General features: G+C 41.3%; 1 protein-coding gene across 3 annotated transcripts; it reads left to right on the plus strand.

The window, feature by feature from the left end:
- The first annotated feature begins 85 nt into the window (after positions 1-85).
- Positions 86-11776, plus strand: pigo (phosphatidylinositol glycan anchor biosynthesis, class O). 3 transcript variants are annotated; one of them, XM_061800341.1, is made up of 11 exons: positions 86-858; positions 1043-1521; positions 3619-3762; positions 3869-3992; positions 4496-4655; positions 5433-5615; positions 5722-7315; positions 7408-7611; positions 8109-8293; positions 9559-9629; positions 9877-11776. In XM_061800341.1, exons 1-11 carry the CDS (start codon positions 845-847, stop codon positions 10004-10006), a joined length of 3288 nt encoding a protein of 1095 aa, XP_061656325.1. In that variant the 5' UTR covers positions 86-844; the 3' UTR covers positions 10007-11776. The 3 variants fall into 3 exon arrangements, with proteins under 3 accessions (XP_061656325.1, XP_061656326.1, XP_061656327.1); XM_061800342.1 differs by having other exon boundaries at positions 1090-1521; XM_061800343.1 differs by lacking the exon at positions 1043-1521.
- The last annotated feature ends 255 nt before the right edge of the window (positions 11777-12031 follow it).

Raw genomic sequence — 12031 nt, forward strand, 5'->3', positions numbered from 1 at the left:
AAGCATTTATTGTCATTGTATGTTACAGATACAACGAAATTGGGGTTATGAAAATGAAACCACAACCAATAAGAAAAACTTGACTCTTGTTCCGATGGTGAAATTATCTCGGCGAAAGTTAACTTCCCACCTCTTTTGTAGAAAGGGGTCACTGTTAAACGTGTTAAAATAAAAAGCCCACTTGTATCGCTGTACATAACAAGCGGTGGCCGGCACATAAGCAGTGTTGGCCAGAGAAGCGATCCTTTCGTCTTTAAAAAGTCAAAACTTTTGATGAAATTTCCTCCTCGAAAAGCACCAACAAAGAACAATTGAATATTCCCATTACACAAACTCACGATATCACACGTTTTAAAAATGAGGTAATTTCGCTTCAGATGGCGTCCCAGTAGCTCGAACCAGACAGGCACCGGAACCTGGTGCGCCGCTTAATCTTTCCGCCCTAGATTTGTAATGCGTTGCCGTACGTGTTTTACAGCACACGATAACACAGAATAGGCGCCATCGTAACATCACTTGACAAGTAAGTGTATTATGGTAGTTTGAAAAAAAAACCGTATTTCATTTTAATCTATCTTTTTTGGTACCCGGATCGCTCACAATGCATCCTAGCAAGGCAAAGAGAAGGGTGAAATTAAACAGAATTTGAAGTGCCACACGGGAAAATGTTCGTAGAGAACTTCCGGCGCGGCTTCCGTGCGCCACTTATCGTCTTGGCGGTCCCGACTGGAGTCCCAATGAGGCTGGGCATAAGCGAGCGCCGTCGTGCACTGTTGAAGACTGAACCCTGCTGTGGCAACACAACCACCGTCAAGTCAGCCCTTGGTCGAGCGAGGAGGACAGCATGACTTCTACAAGGTCAGTATATTAAGAGCAAGGCGAGCTAGCTATACATAAGCTAGGCGACAATGACATTAATGGTGTTTGTTTAAATCTAACTTGACACGTGTTGTGGTCGGCTGTAGTATGTCGTAAGACTCTAACCGTTCATACTTGTTTTCATTGTTTAAGTGATAAAATATGCTAAACTATTGTCCTTTAGGTTAAAAGGGCTCCCAATACTATCCGTGCTCCTCTGGGTGTGTGCAGTGTATTTTGTGGGACTTTACCTGTTTTTGGGTGGATTTCTGCTGGTTCGCCTGGAGGTGAACCGCACCAGCACCTGCGCAGACGTACTGGAACCCAGGGGAGAGTCGAGAGACTTTTGTGGGCTACAGCCACGTTTCCGCAGGGCTGTCCTAATCATCATCGACGCCTTGATGATCGACTTCGCCCGTTTTGACGCTAACAACACTTCTCCAATGCCATTTGAGAACAAGCTGCGTGTGTTTGAGGAGACCGCCTCATCAAGGCCTGCCCAGTGCCGATTGTACCCATTTCGTGCTGACCCACCAACCACCACCATGCAGAGGATCAAGGGATTTACTACTGGATCTTTACCCACCTTTGTGGATATCAGTAATAACTTTGCATCTAATGCCATCTCGGAGGACAACCTCATCCACCAGTTTGGTCAAGTTGGTGAGTACTCTGTACGCCACCTCTTTTCACTGGCCTGAACTTAAACTGCCATAAAATGAGATTTAATGCAGTGCTTGTAGCACGGGTGGGACAACATTGACAATTGCAAAAGATGCTGAGCGACAACAGCTTAACTCTAAAGACTTGGCCTTTGAAACTGAGAGGTTTGCATGTGTTCCTGTTCCTGTCTGTGGGTTTTCACCAATAATCTAGCTTCCTCCCACATTCTGAAAAACTTGCATGGTAGGTTAATCGAAGATTTTAAGATGTCAATAGGCGTGATAATGTGAATGAAAGTGTATATGGCTGCTCTTCCATAGATCATTTTACACTTGAGATTTATGTGAGTCCCGGGATGCACATGTCATGGAAACAATGAATCGCAACCCAGGAAGAATGAGTCCCTGCAATTTATCATCACGGAATACAGATACAGTAATCCTATAACGGTTCTTGCTTCACGGGCCCACTATATTGCAGATTTTTATTACAGGTGTTACTCTATTTTGATACTGTTTGTACAATATTTGTTAGTTACCTGTTGCTCTTCTTGTCTCTCAGTATATTTATGTTCAGGCCTGTCATGATAGCAACATTTTTAGGACGATTTATTTTCCCAAAAACTATCATAACAAACGACAGTATCGTTAGTGTTTTATGCCACTGATATGATATTAGAGCATTATAATTCAAGTACATCCTTTTTAAGAGCATATCACTTTTAATTCTAATTCTAAGAATAATGAACATTGACATTGTAACGTAGAACAATAAATAAAATATCTTGGATAAAAAAATATAAGTAAAGCAGACTCAGGCTCTGTTCACAAAAATCAAACCAACAAATATAAAAAAAATTGGCACAGAGGTATAAACAGTCATTAATGCCTTAACGGGCAACATACTGCCAATCAAGTTTCCAGTTGGTTAAGAAAAAGTGCCAGGTAGCAATATTAATGATAACCCAAAAAGTAGATCAAAGCAACTTGTTTTGATTCAAGATTTGTACTACTTTTTAAAAGTCTGCAGCCTTTCTTTAAACGCTTCTTTGTCAACGTGGTCAATAGCTAAATCTCTTACAATAGTAACGCTGTACTGTATATAAAGTGAGCATACGTGCCTCGTATTCACATTTGTATTTGCATTGTTGGGCAAAGGGTTCCATAATTGCAAGCTGACCGTGTTTTTTGTTCCCAGGTGAATAAATTGAGTGGGATGGTTGTGTTTAAAATGGATTTTGTCACTTTGAGGTTTTAAATTGTGTTGTATTTTTTGCGACTTCATACAAATTTGACATACGAGCGCGTTGGTGTTAGCAGGATGGCCACGTTCATCTGGCTTGAATCCAAAATGTTCCCACATCGTCGCAGTGGCATTAGGGTTTGGAAGTAATTCCATTTATGCCGCTCAATTTTCTGTAACTGCAGCTGCCCGCTCGCCGTTAGGAAACTTAGCTTTGTGTACGCCAGCGGCCCCATTACAAACGTACACACACACGCACACACACACATGGCCAATTAGATGGAGGGCCCCCGCTCTTCACTATCTATGATTGGTTTAGAGACCGCGATGAAACTGTGTGTGTGCTTTAAAGTCGCGGAAATGTTTTTTTTCTTTCTTCTTCGACCTCAAATGACTGGACACCAGTACGCACCTTCTGTTTCTTCAATAATTTATTTTATTTTGGTTTTTGCTGCACCATTCAGAAATTAGGGCACACATGCGACCAAATTAGTCACACTCTATAGTCCTGTCTCTCCCCCCAAAAAAATCGTACGCCGGATTTCCAGCACCATACCAGAGTACTAAGCCATGCGTCCAAAGACGCAGACTGATCATACTTTATGCATCCCTCCTAATTTCTGTGCGTCTGGGACGCGGGAGGCACATCAAACGAGATCCTTGCTCGTCTCTCTGGCAACCTGTCTAAGCCCTTGACTCTAGCTACGCCCTAGAGTTTAAGCAGAGTGTACTGTCTCTCGCCCAAAGTTTTAATGAGGTTAACAATGAATAGATTCTCTCCGGATGAATAGGTGAGGGATAACTGTATATCTTCTGGCATATGACAGTTTTCAATCTGTACATCCTCTTTCACAGGAAAACGAGTGGTGTTCATGGGTGATGACACTTGGGAGAGTCTTTTCCCAAATAAATTTTACCGTTCTCTGCCCTTCCCGTCTTTTAATTTGAAAGACCTGCACACTGTGGACAACGGGATCCTCCAAAATCTCTACACAACTAGTATGTTCTTTATGTGAAAACAAACAACTAGTAAGAAGTAGTACTCCGTTTGTGTTGTGTCTGTGCTTTTATATCTTTCCATCTGTCACTTTGTTGGCTTTGACAGTGGTGGGTGACGAATGGGATGTACTGGTTGCTCATTTCCTCGGGGTGGACCACTGTGGTCACACGTTTGGTCCTGACCATCCGGCGATGGCTGACAAGCTCATCCAGATGGATGGTGTCATCAGGTCAGACAACAGTGCAGCATGCCTGTGCATTGTATTCCTACTATTGGGATTCACTTTTACTTGTTTTTGCAACACTTGTATACTGGGATATGTTTGAAAGTAAGCCTTTGTAAAAGTTACTCTACTTTCTTTCCCATTCTGTTTCTCACTTTAAACGGCATCAGACTTTGTTTATAATGTCTGCATGTCTTAAAGCATTACGTTTTTGGCTTTTAGTTGTCTCATAGTAAAAATCAGTACCTAATACAGTGGCCTCTTAAGATTTGGAATTAATGTGCCCTGCGATTGGCTGGCGACCAGTTCAGGGTGTACTCCGCCTCTCGCCTGAAGATAGCTGGGATAGGCTCCAGCATACCCGCGACCCTAGTGAGGATAAGCAGTACAGAAAATGGATGGATGGATGGATTTTTTTTTTTTCATTCCAACAATAAGAATTGTAAGTCATTTCCCCTAAAATGTTTGGGGGAATCATACTTACTGTGATGTTCATCTTTTGTTTCCAGGTCTGTGATCGAGCGTGTACAGAATGACACGCTCTTGGTGGTGATGGGAGATCATGGGATGACAGACACTGGCGATCATGGAGGAGAAAGTCAGAAGGAGACTGATGCAGCTCTCTTCCTTTACAGTTCTGCCCCATTCTTTCCCACACCCCCGTCGCAGGTCTGTAGAAATGATTAATGTTGTCATCCATGTTCTGTATTTGATTGACACTGAAGGTTTTTGATCTAATACAATAAGATGATGTAGGGCTGGGCGATTTAGGGGAAAAAAAAAATCCTGATTATCTTGATTGAAATTTTATAAACATGATTATTCATTGATTTAAAAATCTTAGTATTTATTTAACTACCAAAACTCAACTTCTAATATAACTTAAAATAACTACCATAAATTAATTAGTGACAAGTAAAATAAGATATGAAAATAATAGCAATTTTAAAAATACTACTAATAATAATCTGCTATGCCTGCAGTCTGTGCCTCGGCCTCTTAGTGGCAGTGTGGTTCATGCATTGAGATACCCATGAATACATGAATTGTTTTATCTATTAGGTAATGAAACAGTTGAAGAATGCACATTGGTGTTTATGTTCAGTGAATGGTTGCTGGTAGGCGGTCTTTCCACTTTCAGCAATTAATAAAGTGCACCTCCCACTAAAGTCTTAAAATGCAGCACTAATTTGCATAATTCCTTTTTAAATGGGGCATCACATATTGTGATTTACACTGTGCAATGCTCCTAGTTTCATTAGTAAACAGATTATGTCCTCGAGAAAATCAGTGAGGAGATAAGCAGACATCTGTTGTGTAAGACACCAAGAGAAATAAATTTTCATTGATCAGGAGCCTTTCAGGACATTATACATTAGGGATATAATTTGAGTGGAAAAATTATTTACTCATAACATTGCCACTGTATTATATCCCTACCTGTAGAATGAACCAAGGGTGGTGCCCCAGACGGACCTGGTTCCCACCCTGGCCCTGCTGCTTGGAGTGCCTATTCCATACAGCAGTGTGGGCCAGGTTCTCTTGCCTTTGTTTCCTCCACATGGACCCGCTCAAGATGCAGTCACGGGTCCCAGCCAGCTAGAGGCGCTGTGGATCAATGCAAAACAGGTTCGATACACAGTGAGGAGAATGTTGCAAAAAATAAATGGTATTTTTCTCTTCTTTCTGTATCTAATATTGCCGTTTTAGTGATGTGAGTGTTCTGTTTCTGAAGGTCAACCGTTTCCTGGCGACGTACTCTGTTATGGCAAAAGGAATACCACCTGAGACTCTGGCTCTGCTTAAAGATCAGTTTGAAAACCTCTCTTCTGAGTACCTCAAATTTATCAAAGAGGGACGCTCATCCTCCCCGGAGCTGTCGGTCGCACTGCAGGCCTACCTCACCTCTGTCCGAGACACATGCCGAGCCACCTGGGCGCACTTCAACCCGCTTAAAATGGTAGCTGGTTTAATCATCTTGGCGCTTGCCTGCCTGATGTGTTTCACCGTGTCCGAAATGTCATTTGCGCTTGTCAGAGAACATAATTTCCGACTGAAGGCAGGTGTTTTAGTGGCACTGATTGTTGGGGTTTGTGTGGCTGCTGGTCAGCTACTCTCATGGGGCTACATCGAGCTAGCATGGTGCATGGCTGCTACCGCCTTCACTTCAGAGCTCTTCTTCCTGTGCCGGTCGTATCAGTCCAAGTCATCTGCTGTGGTTAAGAATGGAGCTAAAGGTCCAAAGAGTGCAAGTTGGATGACCCCACATTATCTTCTCTCTCCTCCTCTTTTGGTTACACTCCTGCGCTGTGCCTCTTTGCTCTCTGATAGCTATGTAATAGCTGAGGGTCGGGTAGTCACCTTCCTGGTGTTCTCCCTGGCTCTCTGCATTCCTCTCCGTCTCAATTGGGATGGTCTCCTCCTGCCTGCCAGCCAAGACCCTTTGAAACCTACATTGCTGGTGCCTTCACCTGCCTCGCCCCCATTGACAGTGAAGAAAGAAGGCAGCACTCTCGTAGCCTTCTTCGCTCTCCTCGTTGGAAGCCTCTACTTGTCCCTCTTCTTCCATAGCTGTCGAGAGGGGCAGCATACTTGTCAGCCATCCCCCTTCCTTACGTCCCTCGCTCGGGTGAAGGACAATCAGCTGAAGAACATTTTCTACATCCTCTCAGTCTTCTCCCTAGGCGTGTGGACTTATTTGTTGAGAAGATGTCTCCGCTACTATGGGAACCTAAACTCCTCAGGTGGAACGGTATTCACGGCCCGCTGGATCCTACCCCTGCTTTCCGTGTGTGTGGGCCTCCACTGGGCCGTTAGTGCCTCTCCACAGGACAGCTTTAGGAATTTGGCTGAACTGATCAACTTAGCCCAGCTGGCTCTCCCCAGGGCTGCCTATTGTCTCCTGGGACTGGGACTGGCCTTGATCTGGCTGGATCCACTCACTGTATTTGTGAAAATCAGGCCTGCAAATATGACTAAGAGTTGGTCTGTGCCACCGCCACGCTACCGAGCTAGCACCAGTATCAGCCCCCAAGCTGAGCTTCACCACCTCATCCCCCAAATATACCAGCGCATGCGCCGCTCACTTGATGATGAGACGAGCGGGGGCGGTGAAGTGGACAACAGACCTGCTGTGGAAGCCTATGGCCTAGGGACAGTCTACTCTGCCCCACTGCTTCTGTTTTGTGGGCTCTTGGGATTAGGTCTCTTGCAGCTGCACCCAGAGGGCATGGCTCTGTCTTTCCTCCTGCTGCTGTTTGAAATGGGGGCTCTGCTGCACATTCACGCCTCCTCCACAACCCTCTGTGACCTGCACAGAGTATATTCTGGTGAGTGGAGTGTTTTAATTTTCTTGTTTGTCCGCCTTCTCTTTGTGTAACATTTCATTAAATATGACACCGTATATCACTGTTTCCCTCAGGTGGCTTCAATGTGCCCTGGACTCCTGTTGTGCTGTGGTCCCTGGCAGCCACTCAGTTCTTCCATGCAACAGGTCACCTGGCCAGCTTCACTTCCATTCATTGGGGTGCAGCCTTTGTGGGATTCCCCAACGGGCACACAGGGACCTTACTGCCAGCATCATTGGTTATCCTCAACACCTTTGCTTCACACATCATGTTTGCAGGTACATCCCAAAAATGTCGTTGATAGATTTTTGATTGATTTTGCTGAACATTGTGTATTGATCAGTGCACAAATTGCAAAAAGATGAGTTGCACTCACATGACCTTTCTAATGTACATCTGCACAACCTACTGAAATTACAATATGTATATGAATAGGATCACAATACAGCCCTTATTATGATATTGTTTTCATTGATCCTGTCAAAGATGTGTTCAGCATTAGGTTTGTTACTTCAGCTGTAATTAAATGGTGTAATGGGTAAAAGGCAGGATTGTTGATGCTGTTCTTTTATCTTTGTTTGTGATAGATAATCTTTTATTTACCATTAACACAACAGTACTGTAATGTTAGCATTCTGCATTATCTGGGGGGGATGTGGTCAATTTAGGTTTTGGTGTTGGTCAACAATAAATATAAGTTTTTCAATGGCTGAAAATTTTGACTTTGAACGGTATAATATTGTTGTCCCGCCTATTGGCGCCTTGTTGTCCCCAGTGGGATGTCCGTTGCTGCTGTTTTGGCCCCTGGTGTGTGAGGTTCGTGGAAGCAAGGGGGGAAAAGGTAGTGGGGAAGAAGGCGAGGACGGTGTGATGGAAATGAGACTGAGGGAGAAGCCTCAACGCTTCAGCTTGGCTCTCCTGCAACTCTCAACACGCTACCTCTTTATTCAAGGAGTGCAGGTACCACTATAAACTACCTACATATCCACATATGTGGTAGCAAAATAATGCATTAATGTTAATTACAAAATTTGGGTATAATTCAGGAAGTATACTATTTTTATGATAAATTGCGATTGTTTGGCCTTGGTTGAGGTCTTTAAGTGACTTTCTAGTTTTTTTTCTTAGCATAATTAAGCAAAAAGTTCATAACCGATTTCCACAAAACTGGACAGGTATGGTTGTTGGAAGGGATCCATTACATTTCAGCATGAATCCATAAATTTTTTCCCGGTTGTTTATAACTCCAAGATGAGGAAAATGGCAAAAAAATAAAGGCCAAATGCTCATACTTCTCAGTGAATGATGCAAGAGTACCAATTTACAAAATTTAGGGATATGCAGATTGAGGGTATAAAGATTATTATTTGGTGTTGATAAGGGATCAAAGGTTTTCCTGTGTACTGCTAAACTGTGAATAAACGTCAACAGTTAGTATTACCATTTTACATTGTAATCATCATTACAACTAATTATATTTGCATATTTAACATAACCTGTTGTGCTGTGTGCCACTTCAGAGAGAGTTAGAGAAATTAAGAAAAATTACCAAATTTACACAAAAGCCTTTTAAAAAAATTACCAAGTTGACACAAAGTCCTACAAGCTGGAATGTGGCCAACTTAAATGTATGTGTTGTGAATGTTGGGTCTCAAAATGCAGCTTGAAATAATATTGTTAAAATTGCACTTTGATTTAAAAATAATGAAATGGTACTAATCTTTTTGTGTATGTCATAGCCTCATAGAAAAAAATAAATAATAATAATGATGTTATTAATAAATAATTTCTACACTATTCATTGACTGAAATTTATTTTCTAAATGTTTTATTAGAGCTACTATTTAATATATCACAGTCATAGTAGTACGCAGGGTTGGTGAAATATTTCCTATTTTATGTTTTTGTATTCCAAATGTTTCAATTGATCATTTATCTAATTTAATCTTATTCAGTTAATTCATCGCCCACGACCCTAGTGAGGATAAGCGGTACAAAAAATTAATGAATGAATAATTTTTATTCTATGTATTTTTCTTATCACAATATCAGGATAATACCTATAACTGAGATGGTTTTTTTTTCATAATCATCGTGATCTGATGTTTATACTATATCCTCTAATTGCTGAATGAAATTCGAATTGTTCACCCTTGGCAGATTGTTTGCACTATGTTGTGCCATTCTAGTCAGTTTTTAAGTCTCTGTGTTTCCCTGCTTCCCAGGTCTTTGCTTCCGTGTGTGCAGCTGCTATCCTCAGGAGACACCTAATGGTGTGGTGGGTTTTCGCACCCAAGTAAGTGCCTGAGTACAATTTCCCGCTTACACAGACTCACTGGTTTTAAAGGCTTTTCGGGATATGGACTCGGAGGAAATGCCTGGCACTTACACAGGTTTCCACTGTGCACACATTAGAGCATGTAGATTCACCTTGAAGTAATGGACCACTGTAATAGATATATTAGTAGTTACAGATATCTCAAAGTGCTGTTTCCCCAGTGTGACATTTCCAATATGGTTTCATGTTGTCTTTCTCCTTTCAGGTTGATGTTTGAGGCCTCAGGGTTCCTGGTGAGCTGCGTATGTTTGCTGCTCGGTGTATCATTAGTGCTTAGAGTCGACGTGGCTGTTGGACATTTTTTCAAGAGACTCATCCCTGATGCGTCCAGGTAGCGACGGCCACATCACTGCTTTACCAGTGCAGCCCACTAGAGCACACTGTGCCATAAAAGGAATCGACAAGGAGGTTACATTCTGGTGATACTTCAATATCCAATGTGAAGGCTCAACCTCAAGACAGATCTCCCCATGTCACATCTGGGACATTTTGATATATATACATGCATACATACATGCATACATACATACATACCATACAATACATACATACCATACAATACAATACATACATACCACACAATACAATACACCCCCCCATGGGTAAAACACCTCCACATTTACCGTATTTTCCGGACTATAAATTGCTCCGGAGTATAAGTCGAACCAGCCAAAAAATGCACAATAAAGAAGGAAAAAACATATATAAGTCGCACTGGAGTATAAGTCACATTTTTGGGGGGAAATTTACTTGATAAAATCCAACGCCAAGAACGTGAAATTATATAATGTGTTAATAATTTCACATATAAGTCGCTCCGGTGTATAAGTCGCACCCCCGGCCAAACTATGAAAAAAAAACTGCGACTTATAGTCCGAAAAATACGGTAATAAGGCCAGATATCAGTACTTTTCGAATGTTTTTTTTCTTTTTTTTTTTTCCTCTCCAAGTAATACTGTGCTTTATTGTACAGTAATCAGATAAATAACAGTTCACACAAATCTATGCCTGTCACAGCTGCCTCGGCAATTAAATGTATGAACACTTCATAACAGACAGATTTATACAAATATCCAACAGAGTTTCCAACTTGAAGTTACATTTTCTGATAAATGTACCTGGTAGAAGTGACTTGTTGACACCTTCCTTGGTCATTTAAACTTGGTTAGCTATTACTACGCACATGGCACGTGTCACTTGAGCCACAAGTGTGTCAGGAACTCAAGGAAAACAGGCAGTCTCCTTTTGTGGTCGTCACAAAGAAAGATCCCCCTTTTCGTGTGTGTCTGTGTATTTTCAAGATAACGCTGAAGTGTCTGGTCACTGCAATTTTTAAACCTTAATTACTACGCACATGGCACGTGTCACTTGAGCCACAAGTGTGTCAGGAACTCAAGGAAAACAGGCAGTCTCCTTTTGTGGTCGTCACAAAGAAAGATCCCCCTTTTCGTGTGTGTCTGTGTATTTTCAAGATAACGCTGAAGTGTCTGGTCACTGCAATTTTTAAACCTTAATTTGAATCTCAAGAGATCATTGAGGGGAAGCCCTCATTTTTAATGACTTCGAGGGGACATAGGGAAGAATTGACGAGATTACTTAAGAAAGAAAGAATGTTTAAACTCTTATGAAGGTGTTTGTGTGTGGTTTGGCTAATGAATCTGCCATATTTTATTTAATATAGATTTTTGTCTATTCTATTTATCATTTAGTATTTTTACTAATCATAAATATAGTGTACAAATTTCAAATTAAATATATCTTAATTGTGACTTCAATGAATGCCCTTTATTTTGTAATGATGTCATTAAGGATCACAACCTTTATTTTCTAAATGATGTGTGAGTCAGCCAGGGTACCATGTTTTATGTGCTGCTAAAAGTTTATTAAGCTAATGCACATTATTGAAGGCATGTTGAGCTCAGGTTGAAATAAAACTGCATTCCTCAAGCCGCTGTATACGGGAATGTTCTGTTCTGTTTAGAGCAGAGTTTTTCAGCCCAAAAGATGATTTAATCATTTCACTTTATTCTCTGCTTATGTTTTGGATAAAATGCATAACATCTGAAGAGCTAAAATGATTGAAAATGAATAAACCTTTTACATTTCTTGGTCATGCAAATAACTTTGATCCTAAGATGATAAATATTGCAAATACTTTCAATTACCTCTCTGAATGTCAAATTGTACTTTAATGTATTGATAACTATTCATATTTGAAAGGTGCTTTAAAAAAGAATATTGATCGTAGGAGATGGAAGATTTTACCACCGATCAATCTGCTTCATTCATTATTCACAGGGGACTTCCACATTTTCCAATTCCTATACACATTAGAGAAGGACAAGTTCTGTCAGAAAGTT

Source organism: Phyllopteryx taeniolatus, chromosome 15, assembly GCF_024500385.1.
Source record: "Phyllopteryx taeniolatus isolate TA_2022b chromosome 15, UOR_Ptae_1.2, whole genome shotgun sequence".
NCBI lineage: Eukaryota > Metazoa > Chordata > Actinopteri > Syngnathiformes > Syngnathidae > Phyllopteryx > Phyllopteryx taeniolatus.

Coding starts and splice junctions, on each gene's coding strand:
- pigo (XM_061800341.1), top strand. Junction 3,993..4,495: donor CAGATGGATGGTGTCATCAG/GTCAGACAACAG, acceptor TTTTGTTTCCAG/GTCTGTGATCGAGCGTGTAC. Junction 7,612..8,108: donor TTCACACATCATGTTTGCAG/GTACATCCCAAA, acceptor TGTTGTCCCCAG/TGGGATGTCCGTTGCTGCTG.